This window comes from Hippocampus guttulatus, chromosome 4 (genome assembly GCF_054856545.1).
Source record: "Hippocampus guttulatus isolate MCC_2025c chromosome 4, RoL_Hgut_1.0, whole genome shotgun sequence".
Taxonomy (NCBI): Eukaryota; Metazoa; Chordata; class Actinopteri; order Syngnathiformes; family Syngnathidae; genus Hippocampus; species Hippocampus guttulatus.
The window spans coordinates 12,576,940-12,603,546 of record NC_141264.1 but is presented as its reverse complement, the minus strand read 5'-3'; the positions used below and the strand labels follow the sequence as shown (position 1 = coordinate 12,603,546).

The 26,607-nt window shown below is 42.4% G+C and overlaps 2 protein-coding genes and 1 pseudogene across 2 annotated transcripts; all 3 read left to right on the top strand.

The window, feature by feature from the left end:
- The first annotated feature begins 427 nt into the window (after window positions 1-427).
- dyrk4 (dual-specificity tyrosine-(Y)-phosphorylation regulated kinase 4) lies at window positions 428-14,123 on the top strand. Its single transcript, XM_086109713.1, has 14 exons — window positions 428-990; window positions 4,229-4,306; window positions 7,660-7,815; window positions 8,052-8,202; window positions 8,367-8,530; window positions 9,440-9,576; window positions 9,662-9,802; window positions 10,312-10,450; window positions 10,680-10,761; window positions 11,582-11,754; window positions 11,869-11,929; window positions 12,246-12,375; window positions 12,474-12,616; window positions 12,706-14,123. The coding sequence occupies exons 1-14, from the start codon at window positions 970-972 to the stop codon at window positions 12,972-12,974; spliced, it is 1,845 nt and encodes a 614-aa protein (XP_085965839.1). The 5' UTR covers window positions 428-969; the 3' UTR covers window positions 12,975-14,123.
- Window positions 14,124-14,797: 674 nt separating this feature from the next.
- On the top strand, window positions 14,798-20,700 carry ndufa9a (NADH:ubiquinone oxidoreductase subunit A9a). The gene is made up of 11 exons (XM_086110024.1): window positions 14,798-14,888; window positions 15,615-15,791; window positions 15,960-16,057; window positions 17,200-17,291; window positions 17,378-17,519; window positions 18,040-18,142; window positions 18,215-18,285; window positions 19,242-19,318; window positions 19,879-19,974; window positions 20,271-20,337; window positions 20,444-20,700. Exons 1-11 carry the CDS (start codon window positions 14,834-14,836, stop codon window positions 20,612-20,614), a joined length of 1,149 nt encoding a protein of 382 aa, XP_085966150.1. The 5' UTR covers window positions 14,798-14,833; the 3' UTR covers window positions 20,615-20,700.
- A 4,416-nt stretch (window positions 20,701-25,116) lies between these two features.
- Window positions 25,117-26,422, top strand: LOC147205974 (apelin receptor B-like; annotated as a pseudogene).
- Window positions 26,423-26,607: the final 185 nt, after the last annotated feature.

Genomic DNA, 26,607 nt, shown 5'->3' with positions numbered 1-26,607 from the left:
TTACGTTTAGAGCGGGGGTGTCAAACTCATCTTTGTCGCGGGCCTGATTTTTGTTACAGTTTCCCTTGGATGGCCGTTATGATTGAAACCATATGAAGAAGTCAAGAATAACGGTTTATTCACCTATTGTTGAAGTTACTGTAATGAGGGGTTTGGTAACAAGCAAATACTTCAAGTATCATTCTTATTTATTACATATGAGAATTTGAAATTTTGGTCGAGATTTTAGCATGCATCATGAACGTTGACATCTTTGATTTGCTTTCGCGGGACACAGAAAATGATGTGGCGTGCCAGATCTGGACCCCGGGCCTTGAGTTTGACACCATGGTTTAGCGTGTATTTGAAAGGTGATATACAGTATAGTTGTTAGCGATGACGCACTGTGGGGGTGGTTGTCGGGGATAGACTGCGGAAGACATACGCTTCTTTGGCAGGGAATCCTGCATCTCCACTCCAGAGTGGAGATTGCGAGAGAACTTTGAGCGGAGTGGCTGACGTGCGTGTGTGCGTCGGTGGAAATCGAGTCCACGGGGCGTCGGTGTTGAAAGGGGCATCACGGCGTAGGTGTGGAAAGAGATCGAGGAATAGAAGAGGACACATGCACGTCTATATCAGGACATCCCCAGCTGTCCGTTGCAGAAACCTGACCAGGTGGCTCATTCGCTCGTGGGCGCGTCACGACGCATCAAGGCTGCAACAGCTTGACTCTCAAGCTAATCTTCACCTTGGTGACGGCAGCAGTGCGCGGAAAAACCTGGACTGCGATTCTGTTTCTAATTTTATTCGATTTTTTTTATCCGTGGTTCCGACCAGCTTCTACGGGACTCACGCACTCATCGCGGACTCTCGGACAGCGAGGTTTTGCAAGGAGACGCTCCTGACTGAGTTGGATACGATGACTGTTTTTGCCTGGAATCTATAAAGTCCCTCGCGTCAAGAGTCACTTTCCTGATTCACGTTGTCAACATGTTGCCAGAGATAAACAAGGTGAGGATTGTTTGTATTAACCCTCGGTATCGCCCTCATGTCAAATGTTTACTACAAGGTGATCGAAATTCTGCAGGCTGCGGTTCTCTATCGGCGCTGATGTCACATCAAAAGAACAGTTCTATCAAATGAGACATTTTACAGCACTTTGATATCATGTTTTACCTGCCAACTGAGACAACAATTAGAAATATGTATTTTATCCAATCTGTCATTACATAAAATATTTACAAATTTGTTTCATGCCACAGGGCGGCCCGGTAGTCCAGTGGTTAGCACGTCGGCTTCACAGTGCAGAGGTACCGGGTTCGATTCCAGCTCCGGCCTCCCTGTGTGGAGTTTGCATGTTCTCCCCGGGCCTGCGTGGGTTTTCTCCGGGTGCTCCGGTTTCCTCCCACATTCCAAAAACATGCATGTCAGGCTGATTGGACGCTCTAAATTCTCCCTAGGTGTGAGTGTGGGCGTGGATGGTTGTTCGTCTCTGTGTGCCCTGCGATTGGCTGGCAACTGATTCAGGGTGTCCCCCGCCTACTGCCCGGAGATGGCTGGGATAGGCTCCAGCACCCCCCGCGACCCTAGTGAGGATCAAGCGGTTCGGAAAACGGATGGATGGTATTTAGAAAGGGCTACCCAGGGCCAGATGAGACACACACATACCGCCCATTTAATGGATAACAACCCGTGCTCAACATACTGTTGGAACGTGGACTTATTGCTGCCAGCCGTCTGATGAGGCGAACGGTAGCAAGCTAGCGGTCAAATGAGATAGCATCAATGACTGCTGCCATTTGGCAGAGAAATGTAGGGGTATAGCTCAACCTCACCAGCAGCCAGCAGATGAATTTTTAGACCATATGTAAAATATAGGTCAACCTCCTTACCTCCTTGGTGTACTCCACCTGGAGGCAAGCTGTCTAGTCTATTTTGAATTGCCATCTGCTCTGATAAGCAAACGATTGTAAGTGCAAACCACAGTGTATTGTGGGTTTAATGCTGTAGGATCAAAACTCTTGTTGAATTTGAGTTAACTTCCAAGCTTCGGTTTATCAAAAGGTTAGTGGCACCAGCAAATGTGAATCTAAACAATGTTGAAACTGATAGAGGGGTACAAATAAGCAACTTTGACAAGAATATATTCTCCCTAGGTGTGAGTGTGGGCATGGATGGTTGTTCGTCTCTGTGTGCCCTGCGATTGGCTGGCAACTGATTCAGGGTGTCCCCCGCCTACTGCCCGGAGACGGCTGGGATAGGCTCCAGCACCCCCCGCGACCCTAGTGAGGATCAAGCGGTTTGGAAAATGGATGGATGGATGGATGTTTCATGCCACTCTTGTATTTGAGCTCATTGGATTGAGCACGTGTATCTACAAGATTGTGGCAACCAAGTCGAACCGTATTTGCTTGAACTGTCCATAAACTTGGTTTCCCCTGAAAATGCTGGCTTGATACAATTTTGGGAAAGCCCCGCGATCCATTTGTTGCGATGATCATGTCAATATTATGCCCACTGTTGCATAATGTCAATTCCACATCCACACATTATACATCAATGCAAATTCCAAAATTTGCCTGTGTTTCCTGACCACATATTCATCCTCAAAATCAGAATCCTTTAAATTTCGGTTGTTGGTTCGAGCATCGGTGTTTGGCGGTTTTATATGGCGAAAGTGATTTTATTTAAATATTACTTCGCCTTTGCTCCATTTGTTGGCACTCTGACCAAGTAACCAGAGAGGGTCACACAGCGGCAAGCATCCTTTGTGCAACTGATGGAATGACCCTCCATTGGTGACTTTGCATTCTTTTGCCCACAAAACATGGCAACATGGACTGATCGGACTCTTTCACATCTTGAGTTTAGATCAGTGGCCTATTCATAACCTTTTATTAATATAGGGCACATACACGTATTTTGTATTACAAACATCTTTCACCACACCATCAAACTAAAAAATTCCCTAAAAAGTACACTTATCTTAATTGTATAGTGTAACTTTTGCCTGTAAAAGAGCATTTCATTGTTGTACCTCTAACTACATGTTGCTGGCATACTACAGATCGATGACCAAAGATATATATCTCTATACATATATATTTTTGTGAATAAATAATTTTCAGACCAATTAAATGACACCTGATATTTTTTGTGGTACAGTGTATTTGTAATGCTGTTTCTCATATCACACCAATGTTCTGCAACATTAGTGAATGACTGTTTTAGCATACTTGGCGTGCAAACAAAGAAAACTCAAGGAATGAGTTATTTCTTAAAACTTGTTGGCATCTGTTCATGTGACGTCCACAAGCTCAACACTCATTAGTCAGCTCATCCATCCAGGTTTTTTTTTTAACGCCAGTCTGCCACAGTGACCTACATGCCCCCAGCTTCGAATTGTAATCTGACTACAGTGAAGATCTCCCGTGGTTTTATCCGCCCTACCAAAGGAATGGCTTCTATAGGAAGACTGAAGGTATCAGATCCTTTGAGGATCTTGTTTACTTTTAGCTCATCCATTCTTGACTCGTTCATCATAGCCCAGATAATTCTTTTGGAATTAATGTAGTGTTACATTTGCCTCACAAACACAGGACAAGCTTTAGATTACAGCTCGTGTTTTTATCCTGGTCAGCATGGCTGTTCCACTTCTCCCTCCCATTCTGGGCAGGTAGAGTGATCAGCATGTACTTGGAATGGGGTTAAGCTTTATTTCACCACTATGGAGCCAACACTGGCTCGCACACTGATTAAAAAAGGCACGTGCTAGCCAGATTGGTGGCAAAGGGGATTCATTCCAAATACCCCAGTTCCTTTTTATAGAATGTGAACAAATTGCTTCTCTTGAACACATTCAGACATACACGTGTACATCCACTGCCAAGCACATGGATGTGCACATTTTCAGACACTGCAGACCAGGAGGGAAAAGTGCAGCATATGAGAGAGATTGGTTGTTGCTGGGTTTTTACAGAAGTGATATATTTTTAGATCTCAGTGCATTATTTTTGGGAACATCTTGCTCGGCCGCCTGCAGTGTCTGTGCGTGCGTGCGTGTGCATATGTGTGTGACTCGAGAAGGATGGTGAGAAGCAATTTCCGCAGGGCTGCTTTTGTCTTGAGAGGTGATAAAGGATTCCTTAATGTGACGTGTGTGACTTTCTAATTCTCCGGGAACAGCAGTAGATATGCTTTTGTCATCTAGTTGTGTGCTGTACTTGAAATGTTATTTTTCCTCCCGTAGACGTCACGCCCGGAGGCCTTCCCTCACAGACAGCAAACAGAGGCCAGTTGTCTTGGGACCAACCGATCCTGCTCACAGGTCAGATTTTAATCTTGGCTAAGATAAGATAAGATAAGAAAACCTTTATTAGTCTCGCAATGGAGAAATTCCCGATTCACAGCAGCAAAGTTATGAAAGGAAGAAGTAGAACAACAAAATATAGGAGCTGCTGGAAAGGCAGCCACTCACGCGGCGCCATTTTGAAGTCAAAATAACAAAAATAACACAACACATAGGACACAGACAGTCGTGCAATCTTCACCACTTTTCTGCATACACTTTGTTGTCTGAAGCAGTTATAGATGAAAGAGGAGAGGATCAAAGTGTCCTTTCACCAGTGGATCAGAGACGCTGAAAATGTGCACACGTCTGCTACAAGCTAAGTTTTGAAAGCAAACGCGAAGCTATAGCGTCCATTGACGAAAAAGAGATTGGCTCACATCTCCTGTCCCATGTAAATCCACTTCAATTCCAAGCCGCGACTCCCAGTTCCACATCCGCATCGGCGCTCCGCGCTAACGCTCCTTTCTTCTCATCGTCGGCTCCTCAAGCCTTACATCCATCCAGCCGCAGACCGTTCAACAGCACCGATCTCTCCGCTGAACAAAGCGGGGCTGTGAAAAATGCTGCCCATAACAGGCGCAAGACACAAGCGCCCCGGGACTGTCCAGCAACGACAGTCAAATGGCGCCGACATTCCTCCCAGGCAAAAACAGTGCTGGTATATCCATGCTGCCGAGAAGGCGCAACCACCAAGCACAGAGTTTCCTCCTTAATGAATGTCGTGGCCAAAAAAATGCTGAAAAAAGTCCACATCAGGTCCACACGACGTAACAAAAAACACAAAGTGACAAAACAAACCAAAACAAAAACAACAAAAAAAGCAAGGCTCACAAGAGCACTTGCCGACGGCTGCCTACTCGGGCGCCATCTTGACTTCAAAGTCTAGATGACTTCTAGATGCAGCAACTTGAAAATTCTTCCACATGATGGGCCTGAATTTCTTTAGGTTTGCACATGCAAAACAGGGCGCAAACTTGATGACACAAGCAAACCGATTTGGAAGCTGATCTATTAACGCACCCAATCTTACCAAACGCGCAAAATTACAGTGTATTTCATTTTGTGACTTCTGGGAAAATGATAAGAATATAAGAATGGAATCATGCAAATACATTAATTGAGCAAGCACATTTCTGATTTATCAAATCTGAGATGAAATGCAATGGCTGGTTTTGTGAATTTGATACCGCGTTTTTCTTTTACTGTAAACAATTCTGAAATGCCAGAAACAAAAATGACATTATGTATTCAGAATGTAATGTTGGTATTTCTGAATGACACCAGTGACAAAACGTCTTTCAACTTTTCATTACTTCATGCCAGGGGTCCTCTTTCAAAATTTCTGTTTTGAAAACCAACAGCACTACCTAAATAACAAACCATTCTTTTAAAAATGCCGGTGCTAGCACCACTTCGACATCTGTTCCCAAAAGCGCACGCAGGCTGCTGGACTGGATCTGCAGTTGAATTCAGAACCCACAATTTGGCATCTGAAGAAATCAGGCTCTATGTGAGCCAAGGTCCTGGGACACCTCCTGTAGCCATTATACCAGCAGAAAATGAAGAAAAGAGCAGATTACTGTTTTTTTCTAAAGATGTTTGATGGAGGCGAGTGCGGCTAGTTTGGCACACAGGGATGGCGCGACACTGCGGCTAGCAGGATTTGTAGCCCCATCAGAAATCTATGTCGCCCCGGTTAAGCCCCTCCCACATTTTTATAATAGTCACAATTATATTTATAAATTATTTTCTCTGCCCCCATTTAGCGGTCAAGCCCCAGCAAAAAAACACTTTCGGATGAATTACTGGAACCATTGCAGAAACTTTTAATGACAAGGTTTGCGCTGGAATTTTGAAACCTTTGTTTGACAGTTGCTATTGAAATGAATGAAGTATTCATTGTTAAATACCATGTTTTTTGTTGTAATTTTGAATAGTATTTTAATTATGTGTACAGTACAATGAACACTGGGGAGGTGGGGGTAGGCTTTCACCCCAAAGCTAAACAATCTTTGATTTTACATGAATTTGTTCTTTGAACATACACATTTAATTCCAGTAAATAGCCTTATATTCGTATTAACTCTCATTTAAAGTTTCTGACTATGAAATTCCTCAATTCACATGAACAGAAATTATGCTTATCTGCCGAGTGAGGGTGAGTGGTTCGGTTCTGGATGAATGGATGATGCAAGATTTTACAAAAATGGATATGCATCTTTTTTCACAACAAACACAAACCATAACCCCCCGCCCCTCCCCCAAACAAGTTCACACCTTTGCACCTTTGCTGTTTGCTCAGATTTATTCATTAGTCTCATTGCCTGACCTGTACACGTTTGCCTGTATTGAAGTGTATAATGCATAGCATTTTTTCTTTGGTGTCGGAGTGCCGTACAGCATGCCCTCCAGTCACAGACTGCCGTTTGTGGCAGGTGGCAGTAGCTATATTAAATTCTATCTGCGCTTCGTAAATAACAACATCAGCAGCAGCAGAGCAGAACCATCACATCAAATATGCAAAAATATTTCACATCCGGAATACAGTGGTGTTGTGTTTTATTCGTGTCATAAGTAAAAACAAGAACAATGCTGATTGATATAACTGGACATATTTATGGAATGGCAGCTAACAAAATAAAGGCATGTCCTAAATTCGCTCTGTAATTCCCCCCGTGATACTGATATAGATCTTTACGATATCTAATTCTTCCCAGTGGACTTGGCATTGGACAGGGGTTTAATTTTACCCATCAGGCTCTCAGAGTATGCCTGATGGCAGCCAGAGAGGAGATGGTTGCTGCTCTTCTCCCCCGCAAAGGTCCCAGAGACGGCACCGTGACCTGGCTTCTCAGGACCTATAGGACTTTGTCCCCATTACCCTCTGTAACTTCAGCCTCTCCCTACTGGGGGTTCTGATCACCTGAGCCTCAACAAAAAAGCGATCGGACCAACACAAAGACATACCGATGAAAGGGGCAGTGACAGGTGTGTGAGGACGGTGTAAAAAAGATTTCATTCATTTATAAGTCACATTCGCTGACCCAATCTACTTTGTTTGTGTTTACAACTGTGCTGTATTTGGTGAATCGGTACATCTTTATTGATTTATTTTTACCTCACTGCATCTGTCTTCATCAATGTCATTAGATACTGTACAGTGCTGAAGAGGTGAGTCAGAAAAAAAAAGCTCATCATGTGACCCCATTCTATTCATTTACTGAAATGTGTTCATTTTCAGCCTTTTGGGGGGGTCTTATTTAGTATTGTTTGCATTTAATCATATAATGAAGTTAGTCATAAAACAGTTTTGTTTTTTTCACTTACAGAAGTTTGGCCCGGGAGTAGGAACTTTGCCTCAGCTAGAGCCTTCAGTGGTCCAGGTGGTTGTCAGCAATGCCAAGAACCAGCACCAGCAGCAGTCCGACCACATCCTGCCACAAATTGTCACTCCGGGAGTCCAGAACCACTATCAAACAAACACAGTAAGGATCTCATTAATTCAACTTTCACTATCATAAGTAGAGAAAGGCTTATTAGTTTTAAATTGTGTTATTGATCATATTACTCGATGAGAGGTGACTGATTGAGGTCCTGTATGGAGAGTATATGATTTATGTGGCATTTTGAAGGTCACTGTGCTGCAACTGTAGGCTCTTTTCATAACTTATTGTGGATGGGTAAAAGGACACATGGCTAAAATCTGAATGTCCATGAACAGATTGAGAGGCCTAAGCCCACACAGCAGTTCACCATGCGATTTGGTGCAGCCATGGATAAAATCTCAGGGTCCCGCAACAACAAACTCTTCAGTAACAGGCTGAACAAGGAAAAGGCACCCGAGAGTCGAAGATTACCAATGTCTCCCACAGGTACGTTTTCACGGAGCACCGAAAAACTGCACATACTCAAAGTCATTGACTCATCTAGTAAAGAATAGAATGTTTGCATCACGGCCGCTTATTCACCCTCCTCTGCTCGTTGATCAGTATGATAACATGACTCATCTGGCCCTCCTCCTCCAATCTGCGAACAGACTCAGTCAACAATTTCCAAGATCGTCTGACTGAGTTTGAGAAGGAGGAAATTATGGACTACACGGAGATTTGGTTCCTCGGGCTCGGCTCTCAGAAGATCGAGGGCTCCCGAGCTGCCCCGCAGAACTGCGGATTTGATGATGAGCATGGGAGCTACATCAGGGTAATTTTATGACACTACCGCAAGATGATCCTTTACCTACAATAAATGGCTTATTAAATAGTCTTCGGAAAACAGGTCCAGCGTGCGAGTACTTTTGGTTAGTGCCAAAACTGATTTCCAAACATTGTAGCAGCGATTCACGTTTGGCAAAGCACATGTTGAAATGATCTACGACTGTTTGCATCTGGGGTTGATTTAAGCTTACGAAGCTATCATATCTTCCACTTTTCAGGGAACATCTTTTAAGAGGTAATCTCTGTTCCATAGTCTCTCCTTAAGGTATTTGAAGGGATTCAAGTCAGGGCCCGAAAGTTCTCCTACACTAAGCTCATCAGGGTTCTACATGAACAGTGGCCGGATGGTCTGGGGCCACTCGGTGACTGATGCTTGCCTGACTGGGCCAGTACACATTTCATAACACATTTAAATGGATAAAAGTCAAACTATTGACTAATAAAATAGTACTATCTACTTTAAAATAGTACTATTTAGTACTATTTAGTTTGACTTTTATCCACTTTTTTTTGCGTGTCAGGTCCTTCAATTAGGAATGGCTTGCAAAACATAGAAAGCACCCCAAAATGTCAAAAGGTTATATTTGATACTGTAAAAAAAAAAAAAAAAACATAGCATGAAAAAAAATTAACTACACAGGTTTTTTCAAAGTCTTAAGGTACATACAGCATAAAGACACTGAATATGAAATAGTATCATATTATATCATGACCAAACAGTGCAAGTGCCGGTTCTGACACGGCCACCACAACATGGCTCATGGTGGCCGAACAGGGTCACCACCCAAAAAGGTTTAATGTAGGGCCCTGCTCATCCAAAAATGCTATGACAATATTAGGGTGCCTTTGCTGTGTATTTAGACACTGGGTAAATGTGCTCCATATCTTGCTGCAGGTGCTGCATGACCATATCGCCTACAGATTTGAAGTACTTGAAGTGATTGGTAAAGGCTCCTTTGGACAGGTTCTGAAATGCTTGGACCATAAGACTAATGAACTCGTGGCTGTTAAGATGATACGCAACAAGAAGAGGTGCTAGTTGGAAAAAAATCCTTTGTACTTTTGGAAAGAGTTGCCAGTGGCAAATATGTAACTTAACATGTTATTTGGTCTCCAGGTTCCATCATCAAGCTTTAGTTGAGCTGAAGATCCTGGATGTGATCAAGAGGAAAGACAAAGACAACCTTCACAACGTCATCCACATGAAGGAGTACTTCTACTTCCGAAATCACCTCTGCATCTCCTTTGAGCTTCTCGGGTTGGTATATGCACTTGTTTTTTTTGTTGTTTTTTTCGCTGCTCAGCATCCACAAAAATATAGACAGAATTGGTTTAATTCTGCTGCGGCACTCTTGCCCTTAGCATAGTGCTAACACATAAAGGTTAATGTATGACTTCAAGGGATCAGTGGGTACCATCGGCGCAGTTTTGTGTATCCCTTTAAATGGACCACCTTTAGAGGACGTCTTGGACTCCCACCTTGTCTTACATTACTGTCACCAAAGCCTTTAGTTAAGGCATTGATTAGTGCCCTATCTCTTACGCCTTCTTGCTTCATGGTGCGGAGGCTCCAATTACACCATCCATTGAGTAGCTCGCCACAACAGACAGCAGGAGAACATCATGTATTATTCCCAAGTGGAGGGGACCCTACAAAACTTTAATGTGCAAAAATGTTTGAAACTTTAACAAAGGGACAAAAAAAAGTTGTGACCTTGATCTAAATACAGCTTTAAGCAAATCACAATTGTTCATTTCTCTTGTTAGGGTGAACTTGTATGAGCTGATCAAAAAGAACAACTTCCAGGGCTTCAGTGTGGCTCTCATCCGTCGCTTCACCCACGCTCTGCTCAGGTGCCTGCAGATGCTCCACAGAGAGAAGATCATACACTGCGACCTCAAGCCGGTATTGATTCATGCAGAACCAGCTAGTTGTATTTTCGTACAGAATATAAAATTGAAGCAGAAGTACGATGAAGACACAATTAAATGAACTCCTTTTTTGTCTGAGCTCTGAGCAACGTAGTCGGTGAAAGTAATGTAATACTACAACATATGTACCATCTTGTGGAGCTGTACAGTATTGCAACAGGGCTGTGGAAGACAAACTAAAGAGGTTTTGTTTTCTTCAACAGGAGAATATCCTATTGTCTCAGAGAGGACCAGGGAACATCAAGGTGGTTGATTTTGGATCAAGCTGTTATGAACAACAAAGAGGTGAGAGCATATGACTGCATGTTAGCTTTTATCTGTGCCAAATTTTATTGACTGGACTCTTCGTTTTACCGTATGATACGAAAGCTGTATCAAAAATCATACCTTAAAAGTCCATTCATCCATCCATTCATTATCCCAGCCAAAATACAAATATCCCGACTAAAGATATTAATTCAGAGAATACCTGAAACAAAACTTTTAAAGAAAAGCAAGTTTGCGCCGTGTATTGTCTTTGCAAAGAGGACAGATAACAGAGGCAGTGTCAAGTAGTATGCTGATATCTGACACTGAGGAGGACATCCCAAGCACAATTCTCTTTTTAATACAACATGCATACCACACAAGGAGATAGAGCCAAATGGATCATGGCCACATTCACAACGTAAAAATACAAACAAAGAATACACACAACTAACAAGACTTCTTCATATAGACTTTCAAGATTTACAAGATGGAGCCAGGTTCTGTTCAGACAAACCGTATGGTCGTCACCACCTTGCGGTTATGAAACTAAATGTTGCTCTCCATCAATAGTAAACAGAGGTGGAAAAACTGAGTAACTCATTATATCTTCATACAATCCCCTAGTTGTGTGTTAATCGATAGGTTGGAAGACAACACACCTAGAATACATCGCAATAACAATGTAACTCATGAGGGTAAAAAGAATATTGCAACAGGCTTCATCAGTCAAACTACAAGTACGAGTAAACTGCTGTAAATTGGGAATTTCTCCATTGTGAGACAAATAAAGGTTTTCTGATCTTATCTCATGAGTAGTTGAAGTAAATTTGAGCTCTCCTCACCTCCTCCATTGTAGTGTACACCTACATCCAGAGCCGCTTCTACCGCTCCCCCGAGGTCATCCTGGGTCACCCCTATAGCATGGCCATTGATATGTGGAGCCTGGGCTGCATTCTGGCTGAGCTCTACACCGGGTACCCTCTCTTCCCTGGGGAGAGTGAAGTGGAGCAGATAGCATGTATCATGGAGGTGTGCATGTGATGAATCACTCTTGCACAAATAAACGATTCTGCTTCTCCTGGTTCTTTAGTCGAGTTTGATCCAATGCACCAAAATGCCCTAATCATGCCTTTTTGTTTACAGCTTCTTGGAATGCCTCCAAACGATTTTGTTCAGTCTGCATCCAGGAGGAGATTGTTCTTTGGTAAGTCATCCTCAGCCTCTTTGCGTCACCTTTTTGTGACGATTGTAAAGCTGCTGCTTCGGGTTTATTAACCTACAGCCTTTGTTGGGCAATAATCTTACTAATTCACACTATGCGGATAGCGTTGAGGCGCTTTTTCCAGGCAATCGTAAGAAAAATACTACCGGTAGTCACAAAAGCCTCCTTCCACTAATTATCTTGTTGAAGTTTCCATATATTCAAACACAAATTTGTGCTTGTGGGCAAGACAGTTAAAAAAAAAATCATGAGTGTCATGTTCGGTGCTAATAAAAGCTCCTTTTGTATTGATATTCAGACTCAAAAGGAAATCCCAGAAACACCACGAATAGTAAGGGGAAGAAACGAAGACCCAGTTCCAAGGACCTGTCAACTACACTGAAGACAAACGATACTTTATTCTTAGACTTCATCACACGCTGCCTCACGTATGTTCATGCTCCCGTCTCGTATCCGTTTCAAAATAGGCACCACTTCAATTTCCTTGCTCTGAAAACACTCTTTTCTGATCCCTCGTGCCTTTCAGTTGGGATCCAAGTAAACGGATGACACCAGATGAGGGTTTACGGCATGACTGGATCCTAGAGGGGAATTTCAACAAGGTGAAGCCCAGAACGAAACCATCAGGGAAGAAGCCTACGGACAGTTTGACCGCCACAGAGAGAAATGGTGAAGACAATTACAGCAATCTCATGTTGACTGCTCGCATGCCTTATAAAGCATCCCGACTAAGCTAGACTCTAATATCGATTCTTTAGGTGGTACTGGAGAGAGGTTCAGCTCCGAAGAATACAGCGGTGATGACAAGTTGAAGAGACACAGTTCGGAAACAAAGACAAGCCCCGGTGAGCGTCTGCGGCCTATCGGGGCTTCAGCGGAGGACGCGGTATGCGAGAGTGAGGATTCCAAGCTTCAGGATGGTGGTTTGGAGAGGCCGGTTCACATCGTTATCAAGCCTCAGAAGGAAGAGGGTACCGAAAAACGAGACAGCCTGGTGCCCTCTCAGTGTTTGCCTCCTATCATGTAAGAGCAGAGGAGAGCTGTGCCGCGTTCAAGAAAAACAGGAAACTCGCATGGGTGCTGAGATTCGTTCCTGCTTTTCCATTCATCAGCCAGCGTTATAAACTAAAATGTTATTAGCCAAGATTTCCTGCAAGGTGATGGTGACAGCTTGCTCCAAACACTGCCATGTTGTTTTGTGTGAACATGACACCGCACAAGACAATTCGAATGGGAGTGGCCGATCACTTGTGATATGTGAGCGACAGTATTTTAGAAGGTGATGTATCGATAGAGTTACATTGAAATATTCATGAAAATAGCACTTATGTTGTTTGTAATGTTTGTATGTTTTTTCAGTCTCATGGGAATGCTCAGAAAATAAAAACTTTTTATTTTTCTAATTATCATTATTTGCTGAGCATAGTGTTGGTTGAGTGTTGAAATCTCTGACAAATGTTTATTTTGCAAAAGGAAAAGAAGGTTAATTTTTGAAATGGGAAGAATATTCAATTCTTTTTTTGTTTTTTTGCTGCTTTTTATTCTCATTTTTCCTTTACAAACTTTCTCATGTTAAACTATGAAAGTGTGTGTGCAATGCAGGCCAAACCAAAACTGTTTTGTATGCAGAGACACTTATCATTTTAACTGGAGCATATATATTGCTTATTAATTATGTTATTTATTTGTTTTAGCAAATGTTTTATATCTGATTAGCAAAACATGTGCTCCTCAACAATTATATATTTGTGATTCAAGTTATTGTAGATTGTGTCCAAAATGTGTGTAGTACAGAATACCCATTTATTGCTACTGTATGATCATACTTTGAATGTTTGCGTTATATTTTTTACACTAGAAACTAAAAGACAAACTTAGTTTGTGCCTTGCAGTGTTCGATATCTTGCACTTTGCTGGCGCGTAGAAACTGTTGGATTCTTATACTTGTGCATAAGAAACCTCCCTGTTGTCTAACAGTATAGAAATGCTTTCCGGTATTTATTTTCATGCAGATGATTTTTGTTTTGAGTCAGCACTTGTTAGAAAGAGGCAGTTATGTCGTATAGTGACAATCAGGCCAGCCATCAGAGATTTTAATCGGATAGAAACTGGACATGACATCTGAAAAGTGAATAGTTTTTGTGTTTTACGCTGAAATAAAATGGTATTGAATATATCCGTGTCTATGAATGTGACAATGTGATCAGAATCTTCAGAGCTGTCATTAAGGAGGACAGACGTTACGAATATAGCAAGGTTTGAGCTGGGCTTTATCAAATTAGATTAAGAAAAAGTCAGACATACACTTTTTGGGGGGCGTTTATTTAGAAAGCGAAAACGTGACACGTACAGTTTGTCTTTGAAAGATATCTGACACCAATTTTGGAACTTTTCTGACACACATTCCAACATTAAAATTTAGGGTCACTTAAAATGTCCCTATTAAAGGACTGTTTTTATTCAATGAAGATGACGTGGAAGTGTAGAGGTAACTAATGTGGTATAAATGAAACATTGCGTTTGTAAAAATAAATCAATGAAATAAGGATATTTCGAATTAAAGAGACTCCAAATATTTGAATGGTACTCTGCCAACAATAACAGACATTTAAATTATAATACTGTACAGTGTAATCTGTACAGCTATCCTTCAGGAGTGTTCTACAAGTTTGTTTTGCATTTTTTTTGAAAGAAAAACCTGAATAATAATAATAATGAATCATGAATAAATACGCAAAGTGGCATAAAATACCAGTTTGGTGAGAACATGGCCGTATCTTTCTAGGTATATTTATTTTGAAAGAACATCTCTTGGCCCTTCAACACTGTTTACGTATTAGCGACTTGTCTCACTTTTGGTCCTCATTGGATGCCGTAGACGAGAATATGGCGACCCTTGTGCTGGTTGGTCGTCCTGCGAGTGTCCTTCCAAAGATTACGAGTGAGTCACGTCAAAATAGTACTTAGTATGTGTCTGTGTAGTTTTGTAAAATGTAGGTATGATTAATACAACGGCTTCACACAGGCTGACACTGCAAACGCGAGCGTGTGTTGAATGACCTTGCTAATCCGTTTTGTGAAAGGACCGCTGGCTAACGCTAGCTAGGTGCTAACGTTAGCTGTTTTGTTTCGGTAGCTACCTGACAGAAACATAAGGACACTAGTCTGACTTGAAGTCTTGTGTCAAGAGCTGAAGCCGTGTGTCAAGAGCTATGATGTTGCGCGAACTGCTTCATCGCTTGGTAGCTTGTTTGCGAATTTGCAAAATTTGCAAATTTGCAGCGATAAGACTCCCTGGAACTACGAATAAATAGTTAACATACTGAACTTTTGATGTACAAGACTTAAAACATGTCCTTTAAATGCATTCTTGTCTGGCAAGTACCTCAGCCGACGTCAGGCAATGATTTTCCGTTTTATAGTAATGAAGTCAATCAAATGTCACATGAAGTTCAGCGTACACTTCAGTAAAACAAAAATGCCTCTACCGAAAGTGTTATTTAAACTTTTTCAATGCATTTTTCTCCTTACACATTACGTACAGACTAAGCGACGTTATTTAAAAAAAAAACAAACAAACAAACGTAATGCCACTTAAATTGGACTGTAATTTACTATGTGTACACAATAGCTGGCACCTCATGTGGATTGTACCTCCTTCCAACAGAGGGTTGCTGTCCCCCTGCAGCGTTGTCAGCCTCTTGCTTTGGTCCAGTTCAGCAGAGAAAGCTGCACCATGCTGTCATCCCCAAAGGAAAGGGAGGCCGTTCCTCGTCCAGTGGCATCGCTGCCACCGTGTTCGGTGCTACAGGCTTCCTGGGTCGATACGTGGTCAATCGGCTGGGTGAGTGGAGAGGGAAATTGACTCATTTCCATCAATACAAATGTAACATAAAAGCTAAGAAAAAAACAAATGTTTTCCTTTGTACTACATAGGAATCCAAACCGTAATGCTTTATTGGTCTTTTCTGACAGTTACGCAGAATCAATTGGGCGTGTTATTGTTTTGCAGGTCGGATTGGCTCTCAGATCGTAGTCCCTCATCGCTGCGATCAGTATGACACTATGTATTTCAAGCCTATGGGGGACCTTGGACAAATCATTTTTATGGTGAGTAAGAGTCATAGGGGTTCAGTAATGTTCCACCCAACCAAGATTCCTACTCGAAGGCCTCACATTGGGTCTCATTTACTAGCAGCACGTATGCGCCAATTTGGGCGTGCGCATGGTTTGTGCACAAATGTGTGATTCGTCAACATCTTTGTACTTGAATTTGTGAGTATTCTGTAAAAAAAATTGGTACAGCCTCAGACCATGCGTCCCCACCAATAATGATGGACTGCTTTATGGAAAAACGTAAGGCAACAAAATCTATTGGAGCTCAAGTCATATGTACACACAAATAATACATTTACCAGTCATAAGTTAAATCAAGAATGTGCTAATGAATTGACTAATATCCAAAATAAAGATGACAGGACACTTCCCGTGTTTGCCGTCATTCGTCAAGTGCTTTTGGACTGTATATGAGTGGATCCAACACGCTGTCTTGTCTGTCGATGGCTGTCACTCAAGAGCAGACAGCACGAGCACGCTAGGCCCGGAAACGCATCGAGCCGCTCTCATTAATCCAAGGCGTCAGAGTTTTTGTATCTATGCAGTAGGCCCACACATGCACGTTACAAATCCAGAACAACATTTGCACAAATTTACAGTCAACAAATGACCGCCAAAAAGATCCTCTAGGCACACACGTCACCACTGGCTTTCTTTTCCGAGCAGCATGAATTTCATCAACTACAAACGCAACTTTGCTGTGCTATAATTACAATTTAGTGACAGTTTTAGCGACTTGTTCTGTGTTTGATTATTGATCGCCTCATCATTATTTTTTTTCTATCTGTGTTTCATGTACAGCATTCTCTAATTTAAGTACAGAATTCATTTTAAAAAATGATTGACGTAATTAATATATGTTGTCAGGTTCTGTGTTTTCAGCAAGCTTTCTGATGATATGAGCCTGTTGAAAGGAGGATAATGAATGAGGAAAATTATGAACGTCTTTTGGAACTCCTGTTTTGTTTGTGTTTTTTTAAACTTCTGTGCATTGGCTGAGATCAGTCAAAAGGATGCCGTTTATTGGGAATAAATGAATGTGGTTTATGCAAATTAAGGTGATGCGTGTGTATAGACATTCTTACATTTATGAGTTTATGAGTGCCCTTTTGACTTGATGTGGAATTCTGCTTCAGGAGTGGGATGCCAGGAATAAAGACTCCATCAAACGAGCTTTGGAGCACTCCAACGTAGTCATCAATCTTGTGGGAAAAGAGTGGGAAACAAAGTATGCCCTCCCCTGACACAAATACCTCCTAACTAATCTTTCATGACTGGCATTTGTTGAATTTTTGTTTCCGTCTTTGCGTGAAGGAACTTCCGATTTGAGGATGTCTTTGTGAACATCCCTCAGCAGATTGCCAAGGCAACCAGAGAGGCTGGCATCACAAAGTTCGTCCACATGTCTCACCTCAATGCCGACATCCGCAGCTCGTCCAAATACCTGAGGAACAAGGTTGGAAACATGCTGTGAGATAATGGTGTGGCGTACGTTTCCTGCAGGTTTACCAAATTCATTGTTGCAGGCCATATTGTATTTATGGTTGCTCTCAGAGTGCCGGTTATAATGGTGAAAGTACATCAATGTATATTACAGTTGCTGGGCATGTGGCAGTCGGCCAAAAATCACAGATGTGTACATAGTCTAGTTTTAAAACGGGTAGTTTGGTGGTCTCAATCGGTCTGGCAGGGGGGCGGCACAAAATTTGCTGGAGACGGCCGCCTCGCAATTCCGAACGCTGGAAAAACACTGGCTAAAGCGCAAGACAGTTAACACTTGTTGTCGCTTTCCTAATATTGTTATGGATGAGACCCCTTACAATTGCCGTGTCATCTTACATAATTGCCCCTGCAATGGATGACAGCTTCTGAACAGAAGTCAAAAGAATCATTGCGGGCCACATAAATGGATGTGGAGGGCTGAATCAGGCTGGCAGGCATTGTATTAGACAACGGTGCTCTCTTGTGTGTGCCAGGCTGTGGGAGAGACAGCGGTGAGAGACGAGTTTCCCGACGCCATCATCATGAAGCCCTCAGAGATGTTTGGGAGAGAAGACAAGTTCTTCAACTACTACGCAAGTAAGACGAACCAGGTATCCACAGTGAAGTGCATAACAAAACTTCCCTCACTATATTATGTCATTCCTTCAGACATGCGTTGGTTTGGGAACGCCGTTCCACTCATCAGCCTCGGGAAGAAAACTGTCAAGCAGCCGGTTCATGTAAGATGCTTTTTTTTCCCGTCACTAACACAATCAGCAACTCCAAAACCGCATCAATATTGCGGTTGAGCTCAGTCACCGCTTGAGTCTGAGTGTTGGACACTTGCGCCAAACCATCCAGAATGACCGGCAGCTTCTTCACTTCCAATAAAGCCGCTCCCGTCGGTTGAATTTTGCGATAGAACAGAAAGCTGCCAACACCAAACAGCAGCATACCTGTTATCAAAAGGCCAATAATGCAGATGTCTTCCACATCCTCCACGGACAGTATTGCCAGGCACACCGGTCTCCACTTTCTCCATGGATCCAGGGCGTATCCGGCAGCAAATGTCCCCGGAGGGCAAGCAGGCTCCCCACTGCCTGCTCTTTTCGTCGAAAAAAAAAATTGTCGATTGTATCGAGAGACCAGCCAACTAATTCCATGGTTAGATGAAAATACGGTAGGAGGCTAGGAAAAGTTAGACAAAGACAGCACAAAGACTAAGTGGCGAGCAAGGAGAGGGTGGGGGTGAGGGCAGGAGCTGAGCAAAAAGCGTCCGCCTTTGTCGAGAGCCAAGCAGAAAGATTACTTTAGAAGCTCTGTTATGTTCGTGCAACCTTTGTGCCTTTGTGCACTTTTTCCTGCACCGCCAATTTGAAATAATGTCTTTTTTTTTTAATTAAGCACATGAATTAAAAAAAAAGATTCCACCTTTTTGTGTGTGATGTACTCTCAAACGGCCACTCCAGTGGATCATCTGTAGACAAGATGCTTTTAGGGCAATTGTGAGCAGCTTAGAGGGTATCTTTTTTTGAGGCTGGACCAGTTTCAGGGTGTTTCCATTGATTTTGGTAAAGAGCATTTGAAGTGTTTTGAGTTCTGAGCATAGTCCTGTGACTATGCCCAAAATAAACTCGTATTTTAAGGTGCCTCTGTATTCCACTCCGTTTTCAAAAAGAGTCGTCCCTTTCATCAGGTTGTCGACGTGGCGAAGGCGATCATCAGCGCGATCAAAGACCCAGACGCCAATGGCAAGACGTACGCACTTGTCGGGTAGGTGACCAAGTGTTTGCACTCACAGGACACATCATTAGGTACACCAGCACAGCCTAGCACACTCCACTTTAAGAGTTGTTTAAAAGATAATCATTTTGGTCAATGTCATTATTCAGTGTGGCCCTAAAGTCTGAACCCATCAGCCATTTACAGCATTGTGAAGTCATTGCATACAGTTCACATCATTCTTGCAAAGTGCACCCTCTGCATTACAAATGTTGCAAATGTTGTTATCATGTTAATTGTGAATATTTCAATTGAATAAATGATAAAACTGCTCGATGTGAATTAAGTCACACTTTTCAGTGCTTGTGAAACAATTTGTGCATTATTGTGGTTGATGTAGTTTGCATTGATACGCACACACATTGTTTGGAGGACATTTGTCATATTTGGATGCCGAAGCAACTTCAGATTAACATGTGTATCGTGGCTTCAGTGTTTTGTTGTTGTCTTTTTTACTTACTGGTACGCTCAAAGCAAACTTGCACATCCAGTTGACAAAGAGAGAGGTGATGCAGCATTTTTGTTATTGTTGTTTTTTTTCTCTTTTGTAGTCCCAACCGGTACCTGCTCCACGACCTGGTGGAGTACATCTACGCCGTTGCTCACAGACCCTTTGTGTCCTATCCACTTCCCCGGCCACTCTTTCAGTAAGTGTTTCACATGTTGAAATTCATACACTATTGGGGTTGGTTCTCATCAGATAGACTTCAAGTTGAGAATCGGATGCTTACTTGTTTTTAAGGTATTTATTTTTGCAATTGTTTGTTTGTATCCACATCCAAGCATTTAAAGTGGGTTGATGACTCACTTTTGAATGTTCCCCGACAAGCCTCATGAGGGCACCACAAGCAAATGAATTGGCACCTGTTAAGTTTATAAGGTTCCCACTAATGCGCCGGAGATCTGTATGAATCTTCTCATGTGCTTGCGTTTGTCCTTTCAGCCTGGCAGCACAGTTTTTTGCAATGAGCCCGTTTGAGCCCTGGACAACCCCAGACAAAATAGAAAGGGTAAGAAAGAAGACGTTGATAGAAGTTCAAAGTCAGAATTACAGCTCTCAATGCAGTCACCAAGAGTTTATAGCCCGATGAAAACGATTTTTTTCTTTTTTTCCAGTTTCACTTAACTGACATGAAATACCCAGGACTTCCTGGTCTCGAGGATCTTGGCATCAGTCCCTCCACCGTAGAGCAAAGGGCGATTGAGATTCTGCGTCGGCATCGCCGATTCCGTTTCCTGGAAGCTGACCTGGATGCAACCAAGCCAGCAAAGACCGTCAATTACTAAAGTACTGAATCAGTGGCTCATGGTCACCTGAGAACGCTTTAACTTAATTCATTTAAATAAAAAAAAAAAGACATCTGAAACTTCAAGTGGGGTTTTTTTGTTTGTTTTTAGTATTTGACTTGTGATACTGTTTGTTGAAGTTCTTCTTCGGCCTGACATTGTTGCCCGCTGTGGAGAACATTCTCTCCACAGCAGTGTACATGGCAGTGTGTGTGTGTCAGTGTTGTGTCCAAGGACCGGCAACCCGAGGCCAAGGCCAAGGACTTGACACCGAGGCCAAGGCCAAGGACTTGGAAAATTTTCCGAGTCCAAAGCCAAGGACCAAGGACTGATTTTGATGCTGAGGCGTAGCCGAGGACATGTATAAAACAATGCTATCATACCACTTGGCAGGTCTTCATGATTTGCAACACCCCTCCATCATAACCCCTTGCACTCCCTAACGCTTGGCTGAAGTGTTTTTATTCAAAGAGTAGAACAGTCAGGGTATGTTATTTATACTGAGAAAAACAAAAAAGCATATGATATACATTTATGAATTAATGTTTTAGTGCAGTAGTTTCTTAATATGAAGTATGTATGAATGACCATCTATAGTAAGCCGTTTATAGCCGAAAAAAAAAGCCCATGTTCAGTAAGGCGTTTTTAGCCGGAAAAAAAACGCGCATAGATTTTTTTGGGGTTATAGTAAGGCGTTATAAACCGAAAAAACGACCATGTATAGTAAGGCGTTTTTCAACGAAAAAAAACAACCATGTATAGTAAGGCGTTTTTAGCCGAAAAAAAGCGACCATGTATAGTAAGGTGTTTTTAGATGAAAAAAAACGACCATGTGTAGTAAGGTGTTTTGAGCCGAAAAAAACAACCATGAATAGCGTTTTAACAAAAAAAAAAAAACGACCATGTGTAGTAAGGCGTTTTTGGACGAAAAAAAACTACCATGAATAGTAAGCCTTTTTAATTGAAAAAAACGACCATGTATAGTAAGGCGTTTTGAGCTGAAAAAAATGACCATGTATATATACTAAGCCGTTTTTAGCCGAAAAAAACGACTATGTACAGTATATTAAGGCGTTTTAGCCGAAAAAAAATGACCATGTATAGTCAGGCATTTTTAGCCGAAAAAAAGGAATACGTATAGTAAGGCGTTTTTAGCCGAAAAGAACGACCATGTATAGTAAGGCGTTTTAACCCAAAAAAACGACCATGTATAGTAAGGCATTTTTAGCCCCCAAAAAACGACCATGTATAGTAAGGAATTTTTAGCGTCAAAAACGACCCTGTAGAGTAAGGCATTTTTGGCCGAAAAAAAAGACTATGTATATATAGTAAGGCATTTTTATCCCCCAAAAAACGACCATGTATAGTAAGGCATTTTTAGCCCCAAAAAAACGACCATGTATAGTAAGGCATTTTTGGCCAAAAAAAAACGACCATGTATAGTAAGGCGTTTTTAGCTGAAAAAAAAACCGACCATGTATAGCACGGCGTTTTTAGCCGAAAAAAAACGACCATGTATAGTAAGGCCTTTTTGGCCGAAAAAAAACGACCATGTATAGTAAGGCGTTTTGAGCCGAAAAAAATGACTATGTACAGTATATTAAGGCGTTTTAGCCGAAAAAAAATGACCATGTATAGTCAGGCATTTTTAGCCAAAAAAAAGGACTGCTTATAGTAAGGCGTTTTTAGCCGAAAAGAACGACCATGTATAGTAAGGCGTTTTAACCCAAAAAAACGACCATGTATAGTAAGGCGTTTTTAGCCGAAAAAAACCGACCATGTATAGTAGTAAGGCATTTTTAGCCCCAAAAGAACGACCATGTATAGTAAGGCATTTTTGACCGAAAAAAAGCGATCATGTATAGTAAGGCATTTTTGGCCGAAAAAAACGACCATGTATCGTAAGGCATTTTTAGCCCCAAAAAAACAACCATGTACAGTAAGGAATTTTTAGCGTCAAAAACGACCCTGTAGAGTAAGGCATTTTTGGCCGAAAAAAAACGACTATGTATATATAGTAAGGCATTTTTAGCCCCCAAAAAACGACCATGTATAGTAAGGCATTTTTAGCCCCAAAAAAACAACCATGTATAGTAAGGCATTTTTGGCCGAAAAAAAATGACCATGTATAGTAAGGCGTTTTTAGCCGAAAAAAAACGTTCACATGGTCGTTTTTTTGGGCTAAAAACGCCTTACTATACAAGGTCGTTTTTTTCGGCTAAAAACGCCTTACTATACATGGTCGTTTTTTTTTCGGCTATAAACGCCTTCCTATACATCACTGATGTCAAACTCATTTCACATGGTGGGCCTGATACGGCCTCGGTAGATGTCAAGTGGGCCGGACCATTAAAATGATACCATACTTTGCTATAAACAACCAAAACAATGTCTTTCCTTTGTTTTGGTATAAAGAAGCACAAGAACATTTGGAAAATGTTGAAATTGAATCAACGTATCTTTTACAAAACATTTCATGAAGCTTCTTAAATTTCCTTCAACAAATGCGCAATTTACTTTTAGCATTCACATATATGCATTGCAACTGATCCCATTGATTGTACAAACTTTAACAAGTAATTGGTATTGAAAAATATAGTAATGCACTTTATGATTAAACACGTTTTATAAAGAAAGGAAGTTTTAGACCATTTACACATGCATATAAAATCTAAATGTAATCCCTGCCTACACCTTACAAACTAAGGAGAGTGCTATTAAATGTGTAGATGTGAGAGTGCTCTTGAGAGTGTCTGCTGTCATGGGTCTGTCTCAGTGACGGACTGAGGCTGCTGTTGTCTTCTTCTCTGGTCAAAACAGTGTCCCCTAGCGGATACTCAACGAATTGCCCCTTATTAAAAATATTAATTCTTTATGCATTTTTTTCATTTTTAAATTATCCTGCAGGCCTGATTGAACCTCGCGCGTGTGTGTGTGTGTGTGTGTGTGTGTGTGCGCGTGTGTGTGTGTGTGTGTGTGTGTGATGAATGGAATTCCGCATCGGTGTGCAATTGTAAAACAAGGCTGTGTGTTGAAAAAATAAATCTGAAACTGCATTTAAGGGTGGCTCAATACTGGCTGGCCATATATGGGCCGGAGTTGTAAATTGATTTCTGGCCCAAATACCTCACTCCACAACTGGCCCTCATCTGGTTTGCCAGAGTCAAGCCAGTGCCTCCTTTGCCACTCCTGGGCCATGTTCGGCCCACATGCATTATGCCAGTGCCGACTCAAGGCCAGCTGTGCAAGCTTCATGCCGAATCCGGGCCAGATGCCTTTGCTGACTGGGTAGCAACCCGCATGCACACATAACGTTATCTGTTGCATCCCCCGCCCCCCCAACACTGAAAAGAAAAACAAAACGAAAGTAAAGTATATTAGAAGAAAAACATTCACACACCACACCACAAACACACATAAAGGCACAGTGAAATCGCGTTGATCACACAGTCAACTCGTGTGCGGTGACTTTTATGGTTAAACTATTTTTCTGTACCGTTAAAATGACGCCACGGAAACGACATACTACCGGTAACGATTGTTATCGTGAAATCCTCAGGCTTGCCGTAGTTTTTTTTTGTTTGTTAATTTGTTTTGACTGAGAAATTTCCTTGCGTCCAAAAAACGCACATTATTTGGAACTGTGCGTCCCGTGGGAAAATTATGCGTATAGGATGCGGGACGCAGAGGTAACAAGATGGCTGAATCTCTAAACATTCTCTGAGTACTACTATTATTACCACTCCCACTAATACTACATTAATTAATTTAATACCTTCAACTTCACAATAATAATAAAAAATAATTAAATCAACCATGATTTTAAACTATGTATTATCAATATTCATTATTCCAAACATGAGAAAGCATTCAGCAAACATAACTGGAATCGAACAAAAGGACTCCAAATCCCAACGGCCAAACCCAAAAGTGAAGTGCCGACATTATTGACTCCAGCTGTAACGCAAATTACTTGGTTCAAACAAACATTCTAGTGCGACCGCACAAACGTGACGACTGTGCAAAAATAACTAAATAAAAGACACCACTGTTACAGAAAGGCTTTACACGCTATTTAAACTGCCGATCGCGAACGGAACGAACCGTGATTGAAACTAACTATGATGCCGCTCTTTACACGTTGTACTGACTGTCAGTGACAGCCCCGCTCCTCTTAAAGCGCCAGACAAAGTTATCAACGTGGGTTTCCCTGGATGGATTTTGTTTGAGTTCTTTGTGATTTTTGCGGTCCTCTGGCCCACTTTGTACCTGTGGACGAAGGATTAGGGGCTCTAATCCCTCGTTGTATCCGATGACCGGCAACCCAAGGCCAAGGACTTGACTCCGAGGCCAAGGCCGGTCCTCGAGGCCAAGGCGGCTCGAGGAACACATCACTGGTGTGTGTGTGCCCTGGAGAGGGCAGTGTTGTGAAGTAGGAGGGTTCACGGCTCAGAGTGTTGTGTTGTATGTAAGAAGTGGGCAGATCACATGAGCAGTCAAACACTCCAGTACACGCCAAAGAGAGAAAAGCCATGGAGCCTACCAAGAACCTTCACACATACTATGACTACAAGCAGATGGAGAACACCAGCATGTGTGACAACGCTCAGATGGCGACCCCTTTGTTCATCCCGGTGTTTATCGTGCTCATCTTCCTCTTGGGCCTGTCTGGCAACAGCGTGGTTATTTTCACCGTGTGGCGGGCAGAGGAGAAGCGACGCGCGGCCGAGGTCTATATCGGCAACTTGGCCCTGGCCGACCTGACCTTCATGGTCACGCTGCCCCTTTGGGCGGTGTACACAGCCATGGATGACCTTTTGGAGTGGCCCTGTGCAAGATCGTCAGCTACATCGATATCCTCAACATGTATGCTAGCGTCTTCCTCCTCACCTGCATGAGCTTCAACCGCTACCAGGCCATCGTACACTCGCTATCCAGCACCAAGCTACGCATCCGTGGTCACACGCGTATCTCCCTTGCCGCCGTCTGGATTTTGTCGGGCCTCCTAGCTGTGCCTGCCCTCATCTTCCACACCACCTGGCACGTGCCGAGCAACAACCACACTTCCTGCACCCTTGACTTCGGCCTGGTGGTGACCAATAAGCGTCAGGGGAGCCTGTGGATCACCGCGTTGACCATGTCGTTGTCCACCCTGGGGTTCCTGCTCCCCTTCCTGGCCATGATTGTGTGCTACGGGTTGATCGCCTGTACCGTGATGCGCCACTTCAACATCCGGCGCCAGGAGGACCAACGCAAGTGGCGACTCCTCAAGATCATCACCACGGTGGTGGTGGTCTTCACCAGCTGCTGGATCCCCTTCCATGTTTTGAACAGCGCAGGCGCACTCTCTTACCTCGGCCTGTTCCCGGCCACCTGCGCTTTCCAACGCTTCCTGCTGCTGGCCTATCCATACGCCACCTGCTTGGCCTTCATCAACAGCTCTATCAACCCGTTCCTCTACGCCTTCTTAGACCTGCGTTTCAGGTCACGGTGCCTGTGCCTGCTTCACCTCAAGAAGTTCCGCCAGACATCGACCAACGTCAAGTAAATCTGGAGGACTCAATCAACGCTAGGTCAAATTACTTTCTTTTTTTGAAACCATCCGCTGGGTTATTATAGGACCATCCCAACAGTAGTTAATATTACCCAGCAGGATGGGTTGGTTGATTTAACCCAACAGATGAGTCAAATATTTTGGCCAAATGCCGGATCAATTCAAATACAATTTTGATTTGTTTCCATTACTGTCCATATCCTTTGTTGGGTATTCGATCCAAATGCTTGGATACATTAACCAATATGCAAAATTAATTCTAATATGTTTCAGTACAAATAATATGAATTGTCTTAGATTCCTAATACCTATAAAAATATTCAACAGACCAAAAAAGATATATTGTCACTGTTCTGTAAAAAACACAAATGTCCATTTTTGGTCTTTGTAAAAAAAAAAAAAAAAAATCGTTAATGGGATATCTGAAACACGGACACAC

Excerpts from the sequence above, each read along its gene's own strand:
- dyrk4 (XM_086109713.1), top strand. The coding sequence starts at position 970 with ATGTTGCCAGAGATAAACAAG. Across the intron at positions 9,803-10,311 it reads ATCTCCTTTGAGCTTCTCGG|GGTGAACTTGTATGAGCTGA; the intron begins GTTGGTATATGC and ends TTCTCTTGTTAG. Across the intron at positions 12,376-12,473 it reads TTCATCACACGCTGCCTCAC|TTGGGATCCAAGTAAACGGA; the intron begins GTATGTTCATGC and ends CGTGCCTTTCAG.
- ndufa9a (XM_086110024.1), top strand. The coding sequence starts at position 14,834 with ATGGCGACCCTTGTGCTGGTTGGTCGTCCTGCGAGTGTCCTTCCAAAG. Across the intron at positions 17,520-18,039 it reads CCAAATACCTGAGGAACAAG|GCTGTGGGAGAGACAGCGGT; the intron begins GTTGGAAACATG and ends TGTGTGTGCCAG. Across the intron at positions 19,975-20,270 it reads CTTCCCCGGCCACTCTTTCA|CCTGGCAGCACAGTTTTTTG; the intron begins GTAAGTGTTTCA and ends TTGTCCTTTCAG.